The 22,147-nt window shown below is 36.0% G+C and overlaps 8 protein-coding genes across 8 annotated transcripts; all 8 read left to right on the top strand.

Moving 5' to 3' along the window:
• The first annotated feature begins 455 nt into the window (after positions 1-455).
• On the top strand, positions 456-2,039 carry LOC120002137 (auxin-induced protein 15A-like). Its single transcript, XM_038850742.1, has 2 exons — positions 456-590; positions 1,530-2,039. The coding sequence occupies exons 1-2, from the start codon at positions 572-574 to the stop codon at positions 1,832-1,834; spliced, it is 324 nt and encodes a 107-aa protein (XP_038706670.1). The 5' UTR covers positions 456-571; the 3' UTR covers positions 1,835-2,039.
• Positions 2,040-2,869: 830 nt separating this feature from the next.
• LOC120002144 (auxin-induced protein X15-like) lies at positions 2,870-4,537 on the top strand. The gene is made up of 3 exons (XM_038850751.1): positions 2,870-4,139; positions 4,252-4,311; positions 4,406-4,537. Exon 1 carries the CDS (start codon positions 3,787-3,789, stop codon positions 4,087-4,089), a length of 303 nt encoding a protein of 100 aa, XP_038706679.1. The 5' UTR covers positions 2,870-3,786; the 3' UTR covers positions 4,090-4,139; positions 4,252-4,311; positions 4,406-4,537.
• A 548-nt stretch (positions 4,538-5,085) lies between these two features.
• Positions 5,086-8,607, top strand: LOC120002527 (aspartic proteinase CDR1-like). Its single transcript, XM_038851296.1, has 3 exons — positions 5,086-5,125; positions 5,223-5,300; positions 7,394-8,607. Exons 1-3 carry the CDS (start codon positions 5,086-5,088, stop codon positions 8,605-8,607), a joined length of 1,332 nt encoding a protein of 443 aa, XP_038707224.1.
• Positions 8,608-11,602: 2,995 nt separating this feature from the next.
• On the top strand, positions 11,603-12,886 carry LOC120002147 (auxin-induced protein 15A-like). The gene has a single exon (XM_038850755.1). The coding sequence runs from the start codon at positions 12,101-12,103 to the stop codon at positions 12,401-12,403; it is 303 nt and encodes a 100-aa protein (XP_038706683.1). The 5' UTR covers positions 11,603-12,100; the 3' UTR covers positions 12,404-12,886.
• A 1,098-nt stretch (positions 12,887-13,984) lies between these two features.
• LOC120002149 (auxin-induced protein X15-like) lies at positions 13,985-14,448 on the top strand. Its single transcript, XM_038850757.1, has one exon. It carries the CDS (start codon positions 14,020-14,022, stop codon positions 14,320-14,322), a length of 303 nt encoding a protein of 100 aa, XP_038706685.1. The 5' UTR covers positions 13,985-14,019; the 3' UTR covers positions 14,323-14,448.
• Positions 14,449-14,461: 13 nt separating this feature from the next.
• LOC120002528 (aspartic proteinase CDR1-like) lies at positions 14,462-16,207 on the top strand. The gene is made up of 5 exons (XM_038851297.1): positions 14,462-14,493; positions 14,696-14,715; positions 14,987-15,038; positions 15,176-15,495; positions 15,612-16,207. The coding sequence occupies exons 1-5, from the start codon at positions 14,462-14,464 to the stop codon at positions 16,205-16,207; spliced, it is 1,020 nt and encodes a 339-aa protein (XP_038707225.1).
• A 923-nt stretch (positions 16,208-17,130) lies between these two features.
• LOC120002529 (aspartic proteinase CDR1-like) lies at positions 17,131-18,348 on the top strand. The gene has a single exon (XM_038851298.1). It carries the CDS (start codon positions 17,131-17,133, stop codon positions 18,346-18,348), a length of 1,218 nt encoding a protein of 405 aa, XP_038707226.1.
• Positions 18,349-20,720: 2,372 nt separating this feature from the next.
• LOC120002530 (aspartic proteinase CDR1-like) lies at positions 20,721-21,938 on the top strand. The gene has a single exon (XM_038851299.1). It carries the CDS (start codon positions 20,721-20,723, stop codon positions 21,936-21,938), a length of 1,218 nt encoding a protein of 405 aa, XP_038707227.1.
• Positions 21,939-22,147: the final 209 nt, after the last annotated feature.

Below are 22,147 nucleotides of genomic sequence, written 5' to 3' on the forward strand. Positions count from 1 at the left end.
ACTAATCTCAACATGGTATCGGAACTCTTCTGCAATTTAAACTTTCATTTGTTGTTGCCATAAGTATGGGTCTTTGTGTGTGTTTGTTGTTGCCCAAAGTGGCCTTTGAGTGAAAGTAGCCCTGGTGTTGGGCCTCATTTGTTCTGCACGTGTTGAGCCATCGGATTGAGTTGAAAAGCAAAGTTACTAATCTTAACATCATATAATTGTTTGAAGAAGCATCAATCATATTTGGATGTGCTTTAAGGTTCATGACATCATTTGGCACATGAGCTGAAAGGTCATCAGGCCAGGAGTACTATCTTCTTATTGTACTTAATTAAATAAGGTAAAACAAAAATGGGGGAGATACTGAAGAAATCAGTCCTATTTCTAATTTTCTATGGGTCATACTTTATGATATGGTCAGTTACATATTCATTGCCTGTAACAAAAATTTTGTTTTTCCAAATAGGGCATTGACAGAATTTGTTTGGCAAGCTGTCTAAAGCAACAAGTGCTGGAGAAAGTGAGTCTGGACCTGGTATTTCTGTTCATTTCCAGCCTCAGTAATCTGTGATGGCACTGCTGCATGCCAGTTGCTTTACAATGTAAGAATCCATATTTACCTTTTTTCATCCAGTTGCTCTACTAATTTCAAGTGGAATCCAGTAGTTTTTTCTCATAAAAATGGCTTGTTGTTTGTAAAATAGTGTAAAACTAACAATATCAATTAGTGGCATTGACTGCAATACTTAACTGATCGTTGTTCATGATATAGTGAGTAATAGATATGTACCATATGGGTCAGCGGGCAAACCAAGCCTCATATCCATTTGGATAACCTTTAAACATCTGCTGGGCATGTCAGTAGTAATTGATGGAATGTTGTAGTTCTACTGGAAGGAACCCTGAAAATATGATTAATCATTCACTTTTTACTTTGCTACTATGTTTAAGTGGGCTGTAATGTGAATTGATATATGAGCACAGTTAATGTGAACATCATGATGGCCTGTTACCAAATTGATGCCCTGATGTTTTTAATATAACTACCATATTAGTTCACTGCTCATAACCTCTACCTTACGGTTATATAATTTAACAATTATTCTATCTAGTCCTAGGCACATTCATGCCAAAAATGAAGAGGCTGGCTTGTTTGAATGCTAGCTAGTACTAAAATTAATGGAGTTCATCTATACAAAATCTTTTTAAATCTCCAAGTGGTCCTACATATTTCTTGAAGTAGTGGAGCATGGGTTGTTACAAGAATGCAATTGTTCAATAACTGCTATATTTCTGATGGTTAGTTGGATAACAAAGCATGTGATGGCCTTGTGACCTTGTCCCTCACAGAGCCCTATCTAGTTTCCTCTTGGTCATTACTCAGAGATCAGAGATCACGTGTTCTTGTATAAGCTCTTTCATGTATATATACTTGTCTGTGTGTGGATTGGAAAGCAACTCAAATTCTAGTATTCTCAAACACCAAAAGTTATCTTTTTCCTTCAACTTCAAGTATTCTGAGATTTTCTCTCTCTTGTTAGGCATGGGTTTTCGTTTGCCTGGTATTGTTCAAGCTAAGAAAGCTCTTCGACATCTTCCCGGTACTGCTAACCAAGCAGCTCCAGGAGCCTTAGATGTTCCAAAGGGCTACTTTGCAGTTTATGTTGGAGAAAACCAAAAGAAGCGTTTTTTGATCCCAGTGTCATACTTGAACCAGCCTTTGTTCTTGGATTTGCTAACTCAAGCTGAAGAAGAATTTGGATTTGATCATCCGATGGGTGGTCTTACAATTCCTTGCAGTGAAGACATCTTCATTGATATCACTAATCGCTTAACCAGGTCATGAAAGAGTATTGACTTCGTGCATGGCCAGCTCCCATAGTGTGATATGACGTACTTGGACATAGAAGAGGCTGAAGAGTTTTGTAGACATTTAGAATTGTTGTGTACACAACAATTTATTTCCTCTTTTTTCCTGCATGGAAATGCAGTTTGTTACAAACTCTCACCAAATTGAGAATTAAAAATATGAGATCAACTGATTCTTTAAACTCTGTAATTCTTTCATTCTCTCTTAGACCTGCTATTGAATTGTTCACTTATTTGCCCTCAATATTATCCAAGGGTTAGAGTTTGGTCTGGCAATCTCTATCTGTCTTAATCAGTAACATGACTTGGTGTAACAATGAGTGGACTCATATATGTGGCTTCTTCTGCTTAGAGATCCGTGGTCAAGTTCTTCATCTGAAACTAGAAAGGAATACTCTGTTTTTTGTCTTATTTTGATCTACCCGCTGCTTGTGAGTCAAGAATTTACCCATTACTTTGCAGTCTGGAAATGTAATTTGAGTTGAATAACTCAAAGAAGCCTTTGTTTTTTTCTTTTTTCCCTGAATGGTTTCATATCATGAGGCATGGGTAATTTCCCTTACATATAGATCATGGTATATTATCAGACAATTGTTTAAAGAAGTATCAATATTCATATTTGGATGTCCTTTAAGGTTCATGACATCATTAGGCACATGAGCTGAAAGGTCATCAGGCTTATTGTGCTCAATTATATAAGATGAAACAAAAAATGGGGAAGATACTGAAGAAATCAGTCCTATTTCTATGTGCGATCATTCTGAATATGGTCAGTTACATATTCATTGCCTATAACAGTAATTTTTTTTTCCCAAACAGGGCATTGACTGACTTTGTTTGGCAGCTGTCTACATCAACAAGTGCTGGAGAGATTGATTCTGGACCTGGTATTTCTGTTCATTTCCAGCCTCAGTAATCTGCTTTGGAAGAGCGTATTCCCACCGGAGGGGAATTGTGCTAGAAGATCAAACAAATTCAGGAGCTCCATGCCACTTGCTTTACAGTGTAAGAATCCATATTTACTTTTTTTTCGTCCAGTTGCTCTACTAATTTCAAGTGGAATCCAGTAGTTTCTTGCCATACTTAACTGATGATTGTTCATGCATCGTGAGTAATAGATATGTACCATAGGGCCAGCGGGGAAAACAAGTATCTTGTCCACTTGTAATGCTTGGAAAGCTGTAGTTCTACTGAAAGGGACCCTGAAAAATATCATTAATCATTCACTTTATAGTTTGCTACTAAATATGAGCACAGATGATGGCCTGTCTACCAAGTTGAAGCCCTGACAATATTAGTTCACTGCTCATAACCTGTACTTTATGATTATATAATTTAACAATTATTTTATCTAGTACGTCATGCCAAAAATGAAGAGGCTGGCTTGTTTATCGACAGTACTTCATTAAATTATCTGAATAGCTGTTTCCTGGTTTGAGTAGAGTGAAAATGCCAAGTATTTCAAATCATTATTGCATTGTTATCTTATCAGATAATATCACATGTTGTGGTGATATCACCCTGGAAAAGCGTAGCAGACATGATTGAATACTAGCTAGTACTAAAATTAATGGAGTTCATCTATACAAGATCTTTTTATATCTCCAATTGGTCCTGCATGTTTCTTGAAGTAGTGGAACATGGGTTGTTACAAGAATGCAATTGCTCAATAACTGCTATATTTCTGATGGTTAGTTGGATAACAAAGCATGTGATTGCCTTGTGACCTTGTCCCTCACAGAGCCCTATCTAGTTTCCTCTTGGTCATTACTCAAAGATCACGTGTTCTTGTATAAGCTCTTTCATCTATATATACTTGTCTGTGTGTGGATTGGGCAAGCAAATCAAGTTCTAGTATTCTCAAAACACCAAAAGTTACCTTTTTCCTTCGACTTCAAGTATTCGGAGATTTTCTTTCTCTTGTTAAGCATGGGTTTTCGTTTGCCTGGTATTGTTCAAGCTAAGAAAGCTCTTCGACATCTTCCTAGTACTGCTAACCAAGCAGCTACAGACACCATAGATGCTCCGAAGGGCTACTTTGCAGTGTATGTTGGAGAAAACCAGAAGAAGCGTTTTGTGATCCCAGTATCATACTTGAACCAGCCTTCGTTCTTGGATTTGCTCAGTCATGCCGAAGAAGAATTCGGTTTTGATCATCCGATGGGTGGTCTAACGATTCCCTGCAATGAACGGATCTTCATTGATATCACTTGTCGCTTGAATAGGTTGTAAAAACATTACATAGAGTCTTAGACAGAATAGGATAAAACAGTTTGTACAAGGTTTTTTTCATCTTTTTGCTGCATAGAAGTGCAGTTTGTAACTATCAAATTTTGAAAGATTGAAGTACCCGAGCCACTAATCATGTATATTATTTTTCTTCGAATTCTGCAGTTGTTTTCCTTCTCTTTCATAGAGCTACTAATAGTATCAGTCTTCACTTGATCTGAATCAGTAAGTAATCTATTGAGTGCTGTTAGAGCAGTGCTTACTGAGTAACCAAGATACAATCATTGCTCGTGAAAGTGATTTTGTTTTCTCCAAATAGGGTGTTGGTGGACTTTGTTTGGCAAGCAGATGGTCTAAAGCAAGAAATGCTGGAGAGGGTGATTCTGGACGGGGAAGTTATTGCAGTTCATTTCCAGCCTCATTCATAAGGTGTGATGCCAGTTGCATTTCATATACATTACTCTGTAAGACTCATATTTACCTTGTTTCCTTCAGTTCCTTCAATTTCAAGCGGAATCCCATAGTTCTTTTTTTTGAAAAAATGGCAGAGCTACTACCTATTGATTACAATACCTAAAAAAAAATCATTGTTCATGCCATATTGAGTAGTAGGCATGTCCCCCTATTGGTTTAGCCGTTGAAAGCTGAAACAAAGTACCAGGTCCACTTGGCTAACCTTCAGAAATCTACTCCGTAGAACATCTGAGTAGTATATGTTTGGTCTTCCATAGAAGTAGAACTGCTGGTAAGAGAACCTGTAAATGATCACTCATTGTTCACTCTATACATGGTTATTGATTTCTCTTTTGACAGGCGAATATGTGATTCAATTCCTGGAAATAGCCTCTCCACATATTATATGGGATAATATTTGCATACATCTTTTCTATTCCGACCCTGCCCACTACCGGGGAGGCTTATGCACCATTGTTGTTTGCTATTGATTTCTTATTTTACGTAAAAACGTCATCTTGTACAATACCATTATAATGTTGCATGATGGGTTCTGAATTTCGGATATGTTTTCTGGTTAACCTTGGTGCTTAAATTCTCATGGCCTCCCTTTTTAACTCGTTCAATGGAGATACAATGATTGAGCTGAAATTTGATGTTTTATTCTTCCTGAATTTGCTCAGTCAAAGCTGAAGAATTCAGTTTTGACCCTCCAGTTCAGGATCACTTATCGGTTAAGGAGGTTGGTTCAAAACAAAACGGTAGATGGTTAGAACGATAGTGCTACGGGTCCATAAACTTACATAATTTAGGGTGGCATGCCACCTACCCTTAAGGTGTCACTAACAACTGATGTGTAATGATTTTATTGGTTCGGGCATACCACATCAACATGCCACGTAATGTAGCCAGACCACACAATAACTTTTCACACTTGCCTATATATGCAATTAATTTAAATTTTTTTTAAATTTTGTCTTTTCTTAAACAAAATTTTAAAACATTCTCTTTCTCAAAATAATTGGCACAAACCGAAGTGTCGATTTGTAGGTTGATTGGCCAAAATTGTCCAATTATGCCCGGGTGGCTTAATTGACACAAATTGAAGTGTCGGTGACCAATTTAGAACAATTTGATAGTCAGTGGTCAAATTGAAACATTGACCATCTTTCGATGGCCAGTAATTGCATTAACCCGTAGTAACTAGTAAGTTGAGATTTGGAATAAGGGCAAAGGAAGTTGTTTCAACTTCACTTGATCTTCCAGAGTTGGTTTAAGCCTTGTATTTTGCTTAAACCATTGGAGACATCAACAAATTAGATTTTGGATGCTTATGTTATTGAATACTATTAGTAGGAGATAATCACAATACAAATTACAAGGCAACTTCGTAATGACAAAACAAATTAAGCACGTGATTTAAGCTTTCAATTTCTTTTCAAAGAGAATATATATATATATATATATATTATTTCTATTAAGAAATGATATATTTGAACTATGAAAATTCTAGAGATAGACAAAGAAATAAACTTAGCACCAGGACAAATAGAAATAAATATATTCGAACTATGAAAATTCTAGAGAAAGACAAAGAAATAAATTTAGCACTAGGACCAAATTTCCAACTATGAAAAAAATTCTATGTTATTGATGAGAACTTACGCAAGGCTTTATTCACACCAAACGGCAAATTGATAAGGACCTTGTTTTTTAATAGGGTATTGCCGTAATAGGTGCCATTGGTGAATTGGTGAGAATGAAGATAGAATCAACCAATTGCTGGATTGCCTTCACTTTTTATGTTGGTCTTTTTTTTTGTCATGTTTTTGAGATAAAGTAGTAAAATCAATTTACATTCTTTTTTGCCATACAAACATGTTATTACATTGTTTTTTTGCCATACAGACATACGATTAATTACATTATTTTTTACAATACAGACTTGTGATTACATTATTTTTTTGCGATACAGACTTGCAATTACATTGTTTTCATACCAATTGAATTTGCAGAATAGACAAATATATGCTGGAGAAAAAAATAGTCGACAAACTAATCAAGAATAACAAGGTAGATACATTGTCTCAAAAGCATATTCATTCAAATGGTTGTCAAATACGGTGTTACATTATTTTCAATACAATGTAACTTCCAAAATATGCAAAAAAATGAAAAAAAAAATCACATTGTTGCTAGAAGTGGTTGGACACGTTGCTGGAGGTGGCTAGGTGCCTGGATTGACAAATTATATTATTTTTAAAGATAATGTAATTTGCTCGGGTAATCGAAATTCGGTAGCTATCTGGTTAGAAAAGTGGTGGGTAAGGTGCGTCTCGACGTTTGGAGTCCAAATATAAGATCGGTTGTTGGAAGAGCTACAGTGGTGGTGGTTGTCTCATGAGTGGGAGGGAGAAAAGGAGAGAGGACAGAGAAAGGGGGGAAAGAGAAGAAAGAGAGAGAGAACGGATGGTTATATAGAGACAAAATACTGATGTAGAATCCTATGTGGAATGTCACATAGAATTGAGAAGGGTTAAAACAAAAATTGTTAGGACATTTAGCATTGCCGTATTTATCACGCACGCACAAGGGATCCCTTGATGGGCTGGCTGTCTTGGGTGGGTTTTCGTTGATACCAATTACCAATCACTGTCTCTATGCTAAATGACATCATCTTAAAAAAGATTAAACAACACCAAATTATCTCTATATAGACACCACTTGTGGCACAAAACAGCAAAACATCTTCTTTGTTCTTTTATGCACCTTTTCAATTACTTAGCAATGCATCAATCACTCATCCTTTTTTTCATTATTTTCTTATTCCATATTTTGATTCAATCTCTTACAGAAGGGAAAAAGATCAACTTCAGCATTGATCTTTTTCATCGTGATTCGCCACCATCTCCACTTTATAACTCTTCTCTAACTCCATATGAGCTGATGAGAAAGGCTGTGCTACGTTCCTATAGTCGAGTCAACTTTCTTCGCACATCTATGCATATTGATGATAAGCAATATGTGTCATCGCTCACTGAATATCAAGGTCAATATTTCATAGAGGTTTATATTGGATCCCCACCAGTTGCATTCCATCTGATTGCTGACACCGGAAGTAGCCTCATATGGGTAAAATATTCTCAAGATTATAAGCCACACCACTTTTATCCACCAAGTTCATCCACCTATCAAAAAGTTTCTTATAACTCAGAATTTTGCAAGGCTTTGGGCAAAAGAAATGCTGGGGACTCAGAGAGTTGCGAATATGATCGTTCTTACCCGGATGGTTCATATACGTCAGGAATCCTAGGCAAGGAAACTTTCCATTTAAATCTCACCACACATGGATCACATCCTTTTGACGGAATAGTGTTCGGATGTAGTAAAGAACATTACTTATACGGAGGGAATAGTAAATTTCAAGGTATTGTTGGCCTCGGAGCAGGAGTATTATCGTTAGTTTCTCAATTGAAATCTAAAATAGAATCCAAATTCTCCTATTGCTTAGTTCCCATCACTTCAAAGAAAACTAATAAGTTGAGATTTGGAGCGGGAGAAATGATTTCTGGGGTAGAGGTTGTTTCAACTCCAATTGTACTTAAACATCCTCCTAATCACTACTATGTCAGTCTTGAAGGTATTAGCATTGGAGGAAATAAAGCAATCACAGGTCATCGTCGAGGTAAATATATCATGATAGATTCTGGAACTTTTCTTACAATGTTACACTCAAGCCTATACAATAATTTCGAACCCATTGTTAAAAATGCAATCGATGGTACCCCAATAGAAAATCCACCGGAAAATTTTAAATTGTGTTATGAAACCAAATCTATTAGACTTAACGACCTCCCAAAAATGGTGTTCCATTTTGAAGATGCAGACATTCACCTACTACCTGTTCACACATTTATGCAATGTCCTGGTGATGTGGTTTGTATGACAATAGTCCCAAATGATAATCTTTCGATACTTGGAAGTATGGCACAAGTGAACTTTCTAGTGGAATTTGACCTCCAAAATAAAAAAGTTTCTTTCGCTAGAGTAAATTGCGCGGCAATGTAAAATGTAGCATCTCGAAACCCCTTCAATGTTATGTTACTCTCTATAACTTAAAAGAAGAGTACTTATATCTTTATACTCCTCAACTATATTAAATCTAATTAATAAGGAGGAGATTATGGCTTTGTATTTTCTTTGGAATTTGCACTAACAAATAATTGAGGATTTATAACATATATACAAATTGGTACCATATATGTCGCAACTTTTTAAATCTTGTATATATAGTTTATAATCATCGAGTGATATAACAAGTGAAGTCATTCCACTAATTATGTTGAAACAATGAATGCCTTGCTTCAAATTGGCATCGTCCTCATTTGAATTAATTTGATTATCTTTAAAAATTAAATCTATTATTTTGCCATTTTGCTGTATAAAATCCAGCTAGATTGATTAATAAAAAATTGAATTGTAATAAAATAAATTATTCATAAAATAATGGGAAACCAAGAAAGCAAAACAAATAGTGCCGAGTTGGTTGATTCTCTTTGATGCAATAACAAGAGCACCCTAAAAAATTGTCGTTCAAATTGCTTACAGTCTCTTTGGTGCAATAACAAGAGCACCCAAAGCTGGTTGATGATTCCAATTAATAGCCTAACCAAAAATTAACACATTTTAAACGATATAGATCATAATTTTTTTTTTTCAAATAATTGGTTAGAATAATTGATTTCTCCTTCACAAAATTGAATATAGCCAGCTTTTATATATATATATATATATAAAAGTTCTCCTATAAGGTCAAAAAATGAGATTATAACTTTTAGGATTCTTTTTTTGGGTTTAAAATATTTTTTAAAAAGTCTAAAAACATATATTTGTGTTTTGATCAGTCTTAACGAATCCAATAATATATTTTTTGTTCGAAACAAAAATCAAAATGATCGGAAAAGTGTATTTATATATATCTAACGATCCAGAATTATCATGCATTGATGTTTTTTTGATTGTGATTGTTGTAGGTGGTCCATCACTTGTAAGATGATCAACTAGCTCTCGACTCTCTCCAAGGCCCAAGGCTTGTTCCCTCAGTGCTAGGTTGTTGGTGGAATCCAAGTGTTGTTGAGTAACGAAATTGCTGATATTGATATTATGGGTTGCCATTTTTTTTTTGTCTTGGAAGGATAGAGTGAGAGTGTTGGAATTTTTTTTGTTGAAGAAGAAAGAAAGGATTTTGTATTTGTGGGACGTTGTGTCTTGGAAGGATAGAAAGAAAGTGTTTGAACGTTGTTTGAAGAAGAAAGAAAGAATTTTGAACCTCCTCTCATACCAATATAAAAAAAATCATATATCATCTTTATCCTTTAATGTTGGTAAAGATCTTTGAATGCTGAACCGTATCAGGTAACATTATTGATGGCTACCCTTGTCATTATCTCAAGAGATGAAGTTAAGAGATGAGGTCCTCTGCTAGACTTTATTATCAGTTTGTTGTTCTGATAAGAACTGAGTGTAGTGACTTTTGTTGGCAACTGAAGATATATGTTGGATCAACACAGCGTTTATCTGAAGTATGTTTGTTTGCATGGATATATCATTTGACATGAGCTAGTTACGTTGTACTTGTACCAAACCTTTCACTTGAAATTTTTGACCTGACCATGTGTGTAATAGCAATGTGTTCTTTTTCATAAAAACAACCATAAAAGTGAAAAGCTTTAATCCGCTAAAGTAATGTCATAATTTATTATCCCACATCAGATTGGTATAAGTATAACCGAATCGAGTGACAAATACGTCAAGGCCAAGTACCTCTCACATTGTAAACGTATTTTCTGGGCTAAAGTACTACAGAGACGGCCCAAAAAAACAAAGTCATGCGGACCTCTAGTCTTTGAAATATACATTATTGCATTGTAATCTCACCAAACAACAATGAGTTGGCTCATATATGATTTATAAGGATTGAGTTCTCTCTTAATCTAACACTTCTACTTCTGCCTAGAGGTTTGCGGTCAAGTTATCCATTTGAAACTAGAAAGGAATACTCTATTTTTTTCCCTCATATTTTGGTCTCCCCATTGCTTGTGATTCAAGAATTTACCAATTACTTTGCAGTCCGCAGATGTGATTTGAGCTCAATAACTCAAAGACGCCTTAGTTTTTTATTTTTTATTTTATTGAATGGTACATATCATGAGGTCTGCATGGGTAGTTTTCCTTTACATATAGATCACGGTATATTATCAGACAATTGTTTAAAGAAGCAACAATATTATATTCATATTTGGATGTCCTTTAAGGTTCATGATCATATGATTAGGCACATGAGCTGAAAGGTCATCAGGCCAGGAATACTATCTTTTTGTTGTGCTTAATTATATAAGGTGAAACAAAAATGGGGAAGATACTGAAGAAATCAGTCTTATTTCTATTTGTCATCCTTCACAGTATGGTCAGTTACATATTTATTGCCTGTAACAGCAATTTTGTTTTTCTAAATAGGGCATTGACAAACTTTGTTTGGCAGGCTGTTTATAGCAACAAGTGCCGGAGAGATTGATTCCGAACCTGGTATTTCTTTTCATTTCCAGCCTCAGTAATCCGTGATGGCACTGCTGCATGCCAGTTGCTTTACAGTGTAGTAGTTTCTTGCCGAAAACGGCTTGTTGTTTGTGAAAAAGTGTGAAACTAACAATATCAATCGGTGGCATTGACTACAATACTGAACTGATTGTTGTTCATGCCATAGTGAGTAATGGATATGTATCAAAAAGGTCAGCGGGCAAACCAAGTGCCATATCCACTTGGTTAACCTTTAAACATCAGCTGGGCATATCAGAATTAATGCTTGGAATGCCTGTAGGTCTACCGAAAGGGACTCTGAAAAATATCATTAATCATTCACTTAGGTGGGCTGTGATGTGGACTGATATATGAGCATACTTCATGTGAACATCATGATGGCCTGTCTACCAACTAGATGCCCTGATCCATATTAGTCCTATGGACAGTGCATTAGGTTATCTGAATAGTTGTTTCCTGGTTTGAGTTGAGTGAAAATGCCAAGTCTGTCAAATCTGTTTTATTGCATTGTTATCTTATCAGATAATATCACATGTGGTGGTGATATCACCCTGGAAAAGTGTAGCAGACATGTTTGAATACTAGCTAATGGACTTCATCTATACAAATTAATCTTTTTAAATCTCCAAGTGGTCCTGCATGTTTCTTGAAGTAGTGGAACATGGGTTGTTGCTTCTTACAAGAATGCAATTGCACAATGACTGCTATATTTCTGATGGTTAGTTGGATAACAAAGCATGTGATTGCCTTGTGACCTTGTCCCTCACCGAGCCCTATCTACTTGCCTCTTGGTCATTACTCAGAGATAAGAGATCAAATGTTCTTGTATAAGCTCTTTCATCTATATATACTTGTCTGTGTGTGAATTGGCAAGCAACTCAAGTTCTAGTATCCTCACACACCAAAAGTCACCATTTTTTCCTTCAACTTCAAGTATTCAGAGATTTTCTTTCCCTTGTTAAGCATGGGTTTTCGTTTGCCTGGTATTGTTCAAGCTAAGAAAGCTCTTCGACATCTTCCCGGTACTGCTAACCAAGCAGCTCCAGGGGCCTTAGATGTTCCAAAGGGCTACTTTGCAGTATATGTTGGTGAAAACCAAAAGAAGCGTTTTTTGATCCCAGTATCATACTTGAACCAGCCTTTGTTCTTGGATTTGCTCAGTCAAGCTGAAGAAGAATTTGGGTTTGATCATCCGATGGGTGGCCTTACAATTCCTTGCAGTGAAGACATCTTCATTGATATCACTAATCGCTTAACCAGGTCATGAAAGAGTACTTGGACATCGAAGAGGCTGAACCGTTTTGTAGACATTTAGCATTGCTATGTACAAAACAATTTATTTCATCTTTTTTCCTGCATAGATATGTAGTTTGTTACAAAATCTCACCAAATTGAGAATTAGAAATATCATATCAACTAATTCTTTAGACTCTGTAATTCTTTCCTTCTCTCTTTAGACCTGCTATAGAATTCTTCACTTATTTGCCCTCAATATTATCCAGGGGTTAGAGTTTGGTCTGGCAATCTCTATCTATCTTAATCAATAACATGGCTCTGAGTCTGTGGTGAAGATGGTGTAACAATGGGTTGGCTCATATATGATTTATAAGGATTGGGGTTCTCTCTTAATCTAACACTTCAACTTTTGCGGTCAAGTTCTCCATCTGAAACTATAGAAAGGATTAATCTATTTTTTCTCTTATTTTGACCTAGCTCCCCGTTGCTTGTGATTCAAGAATTTACCCATTACTTTGCAGTCTTCTTGTCGTGCTTAATTATATAAGGTGAAACACAAATGGGGAAGATACTGAAGAAATCTGTCCAATTTCTATGTGCCATCCTTAACAAATATAGTCAGTTACATATTCGTTGCCTGTAACAGCAATTTTGTTTTTCTAAATAGGGCATTACGGACTTTGCTTGGCAAGGTGTCTACAGAAACAAATGCTGGAGAGACTGATTCTGGACCTGGTATTTCCATTCATTTCCAGCCTCAGTAAGCTGTGGTGAAAGAGTGTATTCCCACCCGAGGGGAACTGAGCCAGAAGACCAAACAAAGTCAGGAGCTGCATGCCGGTCTCTTCACTGTGTAAGAATCCATATTTACCTTTTTTTGTCCAGTTGCTCTACTAATTTCAAGTGGAATCCATTATGTTCTAGTCATAAAAATGGCTTGTTGCTCGTGAAAAAGTGTGAAACTAACAATATCAATAAGTACTGGCATTGATTACAATACTTGACCGATCATTGTTCATGCCATAGTGAGTAATAGATGTGTACCATATGGGTCAGCGGGCAAACCAAGTATCATGTCCAGTTGTCCACTTGGTTAACATTTAAACATTGGTGATCCATCTCAGTAGTACTGGAAGGAACCCTGAAAATATCAATAATCATTCACTTTATATTTGTTCACTGCTAATGACCTCTACTTTATGGTTATATAATTTAACAATCATTCTATCTAGTAGTCCTAGGAACATCCTAGCAGACATGTTTGAATACTAGCTAATGGAGTTCATCTGTACAAAATCTTTTTATATCTCCAAGTGGTCCTGCATGTTTCTTGAAGAAGTGGAGCATGGGTGGTTAGAAGAATGCAATTGCTGATCAATAACTGCTATATTTCTGATAGTTAGTTGGATAACTAAGCATGTGATGGCCTTGCGACCTTGTCCCTCACCCAGCCCTATCTAGTTGCCTCTTGGTCATTACTCAGGGATCACATGTTCCTGTATAAGCTATTTCATCTATATATACTTGTCTGTGTGTGGATTGGAAAGCAACTCAAGTTCTAGTATTCTGAAACATCAAAAGTTCCTTTTTTTTTTTTTTTTTGTCCTTCAACTTCAAGTATTCGGAGATTTTCTTCTCTTGTTAAGCATGGGTTTTCGTTTGCCTGGTATTGTTCAAGCTAAGAAAGCTCTTCGACATCTTCCAAGTACTGCTAACCAAGAAGCTCCAGGGGCCTTACATGTTCCGAAGGGCTACTTTGCAGTTTATGTTGGAGAAAACCAAAAGAAGCGTTTTGTGATCCCAGTATCATACTTGAACCAGCCTTTGTTCTTGGATTTGCTCAGTCATGCCGAAGAAGAATTCGGTTTTGATCATCCGATGGGTGGTCTTACAATACCATGCAATGAACAGATCTTCATTGATATCACTTGTCGCTTGAATAGGTTGTAAAAACATCACATAGACAGAATAGGATAAAACAGTTTGTACAACATTTTTTCATCTTTTTGCTGCATAGAAATGCAGTTGGTTAAGTATCAGATTGAAAGATCCTGGGCCTAAAAAAGTCGGGCTGGGCCGGGCCGGCCCGATGCCGAGCCCTACCAGTAAGCACCTACACAGGTATTTTATGTATCTATATATATCTATGCACCCATAGAATTCTTAAATGAGTATTGTATATATTCGGATTCGAATCCATTAGATATTAAACAAAGAAAAGAAAAGGCAGGTGATCACCATCCAATGCAAATGTTGGCAGCTTGGCACACCCTTTTTTTTTTTGAGCCAATATGTATTCCTCTTTCTTTCTTTGGTTTTACAGGCAAGCTTGCGGTAAAGAAGGTAAGCATTTAAGATTATAAATATGAAAAATGCTTACATAATTTCTAAAAGGCCTTGTATTTTGCTTAAACCATTGGAGTCATCAAACCAAATTTTGGATGCTTATTCATTGAATACGATAATTAATAGAAGACAATCTAAACAATATAAATTACAAGGAAACTTCTTAATGGCAAAACAAAGCACGTTATTTCAGTTTTATTCCTTTTTCTTTTTCAGAGATAATATACATATTTTATTTCTATCCATTGGAACTATGAAAATTAAAAAGTCATTGATGAGCCAAGTACTTTGTTGGCTTTATGCACACCAAACGGCAAAGAGTAATTTAAGAAAAATGAGTTTTTTTTGGTCTTTTTTTCATAAAAAATTAATCATAAAGACGCATAGATAATGGAGCAATAGAGTACCACCAACTTATCTCTATGTATACATCACTAAAACATCTCTTTTCTTATAGCCGAGCCAACTTCTTTCGCTCATCTATGTATATAGATGATAAGCAATATGTGTCATTGCTCATTGAAGATAGGGGTGAATATTTCCTAGAGATTTACATTGGATCCCCACCAGTTTCAGTCATTGTGATTGCAGACACCGGAAGTAGCCTCATATGGGTAAAATGTTCCGGAGATTATAAGGCACACCACTTCAATCCACCAAGTTCATCCTCCTATGAAACCGTTACTTATAACTCCAAATTTTGCAAGGCATTGCGCAAAATAAATATTGGGGACTCAAACAGTTGCGAATATGATTATTCTTACAGGGATGGTTCACGTACATCAGGAATCCTAAGCGAGGACACTTTACACTTAAATTTCACTAGCAGTGTACACATCATTTTCCTAGAGTAGTGTTTGGATGTAGTAAAGCACATTAAGGCCTTGGAGCAGGAGTATTGTCGTTAGTTTCTCAATTGAAATCCCAAATAGAATCCAAATTCTCCTATTGCCTACTTCCCATCGGATCAATGAAAACTAATAAGTTGAGATTCGGAGTGGGAGAAACAATTTCTAATGTCAAGGTTGTGTCAACTCCACTTGTACTTAAAGATCCTCCTACTCGCTACTATTTCAGTCTCGAAAGTATTAGCATTGGAGGAAAGAGAACAATCTCAAGTCAAAGTCGAGGTAATATCATGATAGATTCTGGAACTACTCTTACAATGTTGCACTCAAAGCTATACAATAATCTCGAAACCATTGTTAAAAAATGGATTAGTGGTACCCCAATAGAAGATCCACCGAAAGAATTTAAATTGTGTCATGAAGCCAAATTTATTAGAGCTGATGACCTCCCAACAATGGTGTTCCATTTTGATGGTCCAGACATTCACTTACAGTCTGCGCACACATTTATGCGATATCATACTCATGTGGTTTGTATGATAATAGTCCCAAATGATAATCTTTTAATATTTAGGAGTATGGCTCAAGTGAACTTTCGAGTGGAATTCTACGTCCAGAATAGAAAAGGTTTCTTTCGCTGAAGTAGATTGCACGGCAATGTAGTATATGGCAGCCCCTTCAATGTTATGTCTTTATACTCTTCAATTGCATGCTACGATAATATAATTAATAAGGAGGAGATTATGGCTTTGTATTTTGTTTGAATTGGCACAAATAAATAATCCAGGATTTATACCATAAATACAAACTGGTAGTCTGCAACCTCACAGCGAATAAGTGGAAGCCCGCCCAAAATTGTTCTCTGGGCTTCTAAAGGCCGAAGCTCATATTGGATAAATGAAGTCATTCCCTTGAAGCCCGGCCCACCTGTAAGCTCATATAGAAGTTCAAGTCCTAATCAAATGGGCCCAACGACCGGATAAGAAGGGGAAAAAAAAAAGCCGAATGAAACAAAGGGAAAGTATAAAATGCCTGCTGCAAATCTGCAATTGAAGGTAAGCCTGGTTTAATATAAATATGAAAAAAAATGCCTATATATATAATTTTTAAAAAGCTTTGTATTTTGCTTAAACCATTGGAGTCATCAAACCAAATTTTGGATGCTTATTCATTGAATACGATAATTAGTAGAAGACAATCTAAACAATATAAATTACAGGCAATTCTTAATGGCAAAAAAAAAAAAAAAGAGCACGTTATTTCAGTTTTTCTTTCTTTAAGTAATAGATAAATTTCTTTGGACATGCATAACGCCATAAACAATGGGCTGTCTCTTGGGTGGTTTTCGTTGATACCAATCACCAACTCTATGACAATGATATCCCCTTAATAAACAACATTAAACACTACCAACTCATCTCTCTATATATACACCACTCCAGGCACAAAACACCAAAACATATATCATTTCTTCTTTTCTTACCTTTTCAATTACTTAACAATGCATCAATTACTCATCTTTATTCTCATTCTTTTCTTATTCCATGTTTTGAATCAATCTCTAATGGAAGCCAATAAAATTAACTTCACCATCGATCTTATTCATCGCGATTCACCACTTTCTCCTCTTTATAACTCTTCTGCCACTCCATACGAGCTCATGAGAAGGGCTGCACTACGTTCCTATAGCCGAGCCAACTTCTTTCACTCATCTATGCATATCGATGATAAGCAATACGTGTCTTCGCTCACTGAATATAAGGGTGAATATTTCATGGAGATTTACATTGGATCCCCACCCGTTGCATTCCTTATGATTGCAGACACCGGAAGTAGTCTCATATGGGTAAAATGTTCTCAAGATTACAAGGCACAACACTTCAATCCACCAAGTTCATCCACCTATGACACTATTCCTTACAACTCAGAATTTTGTAAGGCTTTGCGCAATATAAATATTGGGGATGCAAACGCTTGCGAATATGATCGTCAATCTTACAAGGATGGTTCATATACATCGGGAATTCTAAGTAAGGATACTTTCCACTTAAATTTCACTAGTAGTGGATCACATCCTTTTCCTGAAGTAGTATTTGGATGTAGTAAAGAACATCACATATATCAAGAGAGTAGTCAAGTTCAAGGTATTGTTGGCCTTGGGGCAGGAGTATTGTCATTAGTTTCTCAATTGAAATCCCAAATAGAATTCAAATTCTCATATTGCTTACTTCCCATCGGATCAAGGAAAACTAATAAGTTGAGATTCGGAGCGGGAGAAACGATTTCTGGGGTAAAGGTTGTGTCAACTCCACTTGTACTTAGAGATCCTTCTAGTCGCTACTATCTCAGTCTCCAAAGTATTAGCATTGGAGGAAAGACAACAATCACAAGTCAACGTCAAGGTAATATCATGATAGATTCTGGAACTGCTCTTACAATGTTGCACTCGAGTCTATACAATAATCTCGAAGATATTGTTAAAAAAACGATTGGTGGTACCCCAATAGAAGATCCACCGAAAGAATTTAAATTGTGTTATGAAGCCAAATCTATTAAAGTTGATGACCTCCCAGAAATGGTGTTCCATTTTGATGGTGCAGACGTTCATTTACAGTCTGCTCACACATTTATGAAATATTATACTCATGTGATTTGTATGACAATAGTTCCAAATGATAGGCTTTCGATATTCGGGAGTATGGCACAAGTGAACTTTCAAGTGGAATTCGACCTCCAAAATAAAAAAGTTTTTTTCGCTGAAGTAGATTGCACGGCAATGTAACATCTGGAATCCTCTGCAATGTTATGTCTTTCTACTCCTCAATTTCATGCGACTATATTAAGCCTAGTTAATAAGGACGAGATTATGGCTTTGTAATATGGATTTGTGAATTGGCACAAACAAATAATGCAGGATTTATACCATAAATAGTAATACGAACTGGTACTATGACTCTACTTCTTTCAATCTTGTATATATATGTAGTTTGTAATTATTGATGATATAACAAGTGAACTCCTTCGGCTAATTATGTTAAAACAAAGAACGTACGTCTAGCTTTAAATTGGCATCGTCTTCAATTGAATTTATTTGATTATATTTTAAAATTAAATCTCTTTATATAATCCTCTATACATACATATATATGTGGTTCCAGAGAGAAACATACATACACAAATAAATAAGCTGTAAAGTTCTAATTCGTTAAAAATATTCCCAATCCAAAAGCCTAGTCTAATGCTTTCTGGTCAAAAATCTTGACGACTTGGTTATTAAATATGGTTTAGGCGTTGTAACTTGTAAGGCTCAAATGGAAGGTACTTTTCTTTCTTCTGCAGGATTGGTATAGAGAAGAATATTACCTCAAAGCCCAAATCTACTCAACGCATCAGATAAAGAAGATATCGTCAGATCCAATGAGCCCAACTCAGGCAAGAAGCACAAGCCCATATTCAACCGATAGATAGAAGCAGAACTCTCCTTTAGCTTTATACTAACTTGTACATACTTCATTGCTTATCTTTATCTTTGTACAGACAGTCAGAGTAACGTTCGACTGTACAAAGATAAAGATAATCAAGGGAAATGGCAGGATAATGGAGGGCATGATGAGATCGGAAAGTGGCATTCTGCATGTATCATAGGCCTCCATAAAGCCTTGCCCACCAAAACTTCTTCCGTTTCTTTCTTTTCCTCACACCCCAAAAACCAATATTCTCCTACGGTATTTATACATCTATCAACCCATAGAAATTCCTAAATGAGTATTAATGTATATAGTTGACTTTGGATGGCTCAACAGTACCTTGAATAACAGCAACTTTTCCACAGATTGCACACAAATACAAAGAAAATGGACACGAAAAGACTCAACTGAACTTTACCCATCGAATAAAAAGCACAATAATATCTCCCTCTCAAATGTAAACGCAAACAAACACACACGTGAAGGAAATATATAAAACAATAAACCCTAACCCTAACACAAAGAAACAAAGCGAAGCAAAAGTGAACGGAACAACCAGTCAAGAAGAAGGAAGGTTAAAAAAAAATAACACCCTAATGGTCTGTCCCTCGTTATTGAAAAACAAAATCAGCTAACCTCGCAGCGAATAATTGGAAGCCCAAAATTGTTCTCTAGGCTTCTAAAGGCCCAAACTCATATGGGCTAAATAAAGTCGTTCCCGTGAAGCTCGGCCCACCTGTAACCAGTTAACCTCATATAAAAGTCCTAATCAAATGGGCCCAACGACGGGATAAGAAAGGAGCAGAATGAAACAAAGGCCAAGTGTAAGATGCTTGCTGCAATTGAAGGTAGAGGTGGTAAAAAAATTGGTTCCATGTCGGTTTCAGGTCGGAGAACAACATGAAATTTTTACATGTTGAGATCCTTATTCGGATTGGAACAAAGTGTAAATGTAAGATGCTTGTTGGGAGGGCTGTCCAAAAAAATCCTGACAAATCGAACTGATCGTCAAACTGATCGTTTAGTTGGTTATTGTCAAATGTATAATAGTGATTACTAACCAAAAAATTGAAAAAAAATCGACAAAACCATCAAAAATAACCAACCAAACGATCGGTTAAATTTATGATAAAAATCGACAAAAACCGATCGTGGATATCCCTAGTTGCAATTCAAGGTGAGCCTGTCCCCAGCATTTAAGTTAAATATGGAAAAAAAATGCCTATATCATTTTTAAAAAGCCTTGTATTTTGCTTAAACCATTGGAGTCATCAAACAAAATTGTGGATGCTTATTTATTGAATACAATAATTAGTACAAGACAATCTAAACAATATAAAGTACAAGACAACTTCTTAATGGCACGTTATTTCAGTTTAATTTACTTTCTTTTAATAATAGATAAATTTATGTTTTTTTATTTCTATCGAGAGATGACAGACAGACATTTATAAACAATGAGCTGTCTCTTGGGTGGTTTTCGTTGATACCAATCACCAACTCTATGACAATGATATCCCCTTAATAAACACCACCAACTCATCTCTCTTTATATACACCACTTGAGGCACAAGACACCAAAACATATCATTTCTTCTTTGCTTACCTTTTCAATTACTTAACAATGCATCAATTACTCATCTTTATTCTTATTCTTTTCTTATTTTATGTTTTGGATCAAGCTCTAATGGAAGCCAATAAAACTAACTTCACCATCGATCTTATTCATCGCGATTCACCACTTTCTCCACTTTATAACTCTTCTGCCACTCCATACGAGCTCATGAAAAGGGCTGCACTGCGTTCCTATAGCCGAGCCAACTTCTTTCATTCATCTATGTATATCGATGATAAGCAATATGTGTCTTCACTCACTGAATATAAGGGCGAATATTTCATCGAGATTTACATTGGGTCCCCACCAGCTACATTCCTTGTGATTGCAGACACCGGAAGTAGTCTCATATGGGTTAAATGTTCTCAAGATTATAAGTCACACGACTTTAATCCACAAGGTTCATCCACCTATGATACCATTCCTTACAACTCAGAATTTTGCAAGGCTTTACGCAATATAAATATTGGGGATGCAAACACTTGCAAATATGATCGTCAATCTTACAAGGATGGTTCATATACATCGGGAATTCTAAGTAAGGATACTTTCCACTTAAATTCCACTAGCAGTGGATCACATCCTTTTCCTGGAGTAGTATTTGGATGTAGTAAAGAACATCACATATATCAAAAGAATAGTCAAGTTCAAGGTTTTGTTGGCCTTGGGGCAGGAGTATTGTCATTTGTTTCTCAATTGAAATCCCATATAGAATCCAAATTCTCATATTGCTTACTTCCCATCGGATCAAGGAAAACTAACAAGATGAGATTCGGAGTGGGAGAAACGATTTATGGGGTAGAGGTTGTGTCAACTCCACTTGTACTTAGAGATCCTTCTAGTCGCTACTATCTCAGTCTCCAAAGTATTAGCATTGGAGGAAAGAGAACAATCACAAGTCAAATTCAAGGTAATATCATTATAGATTCTGGAACTGCCCTTACAATGTTGCACTCAACTCTATACAATAGTCTCGAAGCCATTGTTAAAGAAGCGATTGGTGGTATCCCAATAGAAGATCCACCGAAAGAATTTAAATTGTGTTATAAAGCCAAATCTATTAAAGTTGATGACCTCCCAAAAATGGTGTTCCATTTTGATGGTGCAGATATTCATTTAGAGTCTGCCCACACATTTATGAAATATCATACTCATGTGATTTGTATGACAATAGTTCCAAATGATAAGCTTTCGATATTTGGGAGTATGACACAAGTGAACTTTCTAGTGGAATTTGACCTCCAAAATGAAAAAGTTTCTTTCGCTGAAGTGGATTGCACGACAATGTAGCATCATGAAAGCCCCTGCAATGTTATTCATGTCTTTATTCTCCTCAATTGCATGCGAATATATTAAGCCTAATTAATAAGGAGGAGATTATGGCTTTGTATTTTCTTTTGAATTGCCACTAACAAATAATCCAGGATTTATACCATAAATAGTAATACGAACTGGTACTACGTAGTTTTAAATGATTGATTGATATAACAAGTGAACTC

Source organism: Tripterygium wilfordii, chromosome 7 (assembly GCF_013401445.1).
Source record: "Tripterygium wilfordii isolate XIE 37 chromosome 7, ASM1340144v1, whole genome shotgun sequence".
NCBI classification, from domain to species: domain Eukaryota; kingdom Viridiplantae; phylum Streptophyta; class Magnoliopsida; order Celastrales; family Celastraceae; genus Tripterygium; species Tripterygium wilfordii.

Bases quoted from the DNA above. Each gene is read 5' to 3' on its own strand.
- LOC120002144 (XM_038850751.1), top strand. From the start codon at position 3,787: ATGGGTTTTCGTTTGCCTGGTATTGTTCAAGCTAAGAAAGCTCTTCGA.
- LOC120002527 (XM_038851296.1), top strand. From the start codon at position 5,086: ATGGGTTCTGAATTTCGGATATGTTTTCTGGTTAACCTTG. The intron at 5,126-5,222 runs GTGCTTAAATTC...GAATTTGCTCAG, and splicing joins ATGTTTTCTGGTTAACCTTG to TCAAAGCTGAAGAATTCAGT. The intron at 5,301-7,393 runs GTAGATGGTTAG...AATCTCTTACAG, and splicing joins GGTTGGTTCAAAACAAAACG to AAGGGAAAAAGATCAACTTC.
- LOC120002147 (XM_038850755.1), top strand. From the start codon at position 12,101: ATGGGTTTTCGTTTGCCTGGTATTGTTCAAGCTAAGAAAGCTCTTCGA.
- LOC120002149 (XM_038850757.1), top strand. From the start codon at position 14,020: ATGGGTTTTCGTTTGCCTGGTATTGTTCAAGCTAAGAAAGCTCTTCGA.
- LOC120002528 (XM_038851297.1), top strand. From the start codon at position 14,462: ATGCCGAGCCCTACCAGTAAGCACCTACACAG. The intron at 14,716-14,986 runs GTAAGCATTTAA...AAAATTAAAAAG, and splicing joins GCAAGCTTGCGGTAAAGAAG to TCATTGATGAGCCAAGTACT. The intron at 15,496-15,611 runs GTACATCAGGAA...GCCTTGGAGCAG, and splicing joins TTCTTACAGGGATGGTTCAC to GAGTATTGTCGTTAGTTTCT.
- LOC120002529 (XM_038851298.1), top strand. From the start codon at position 17,131: ATGGAAGCCAATAAAATTAACTTCACCATCGATCTTATTCATCGCGAT.
- LOC120002530 (XM_038851299.1), top strand. From the start codon at position 20,721: ATGGAAGCCAATAAAACTAACTTCACCATCGATCTTATTCATCGCGAT.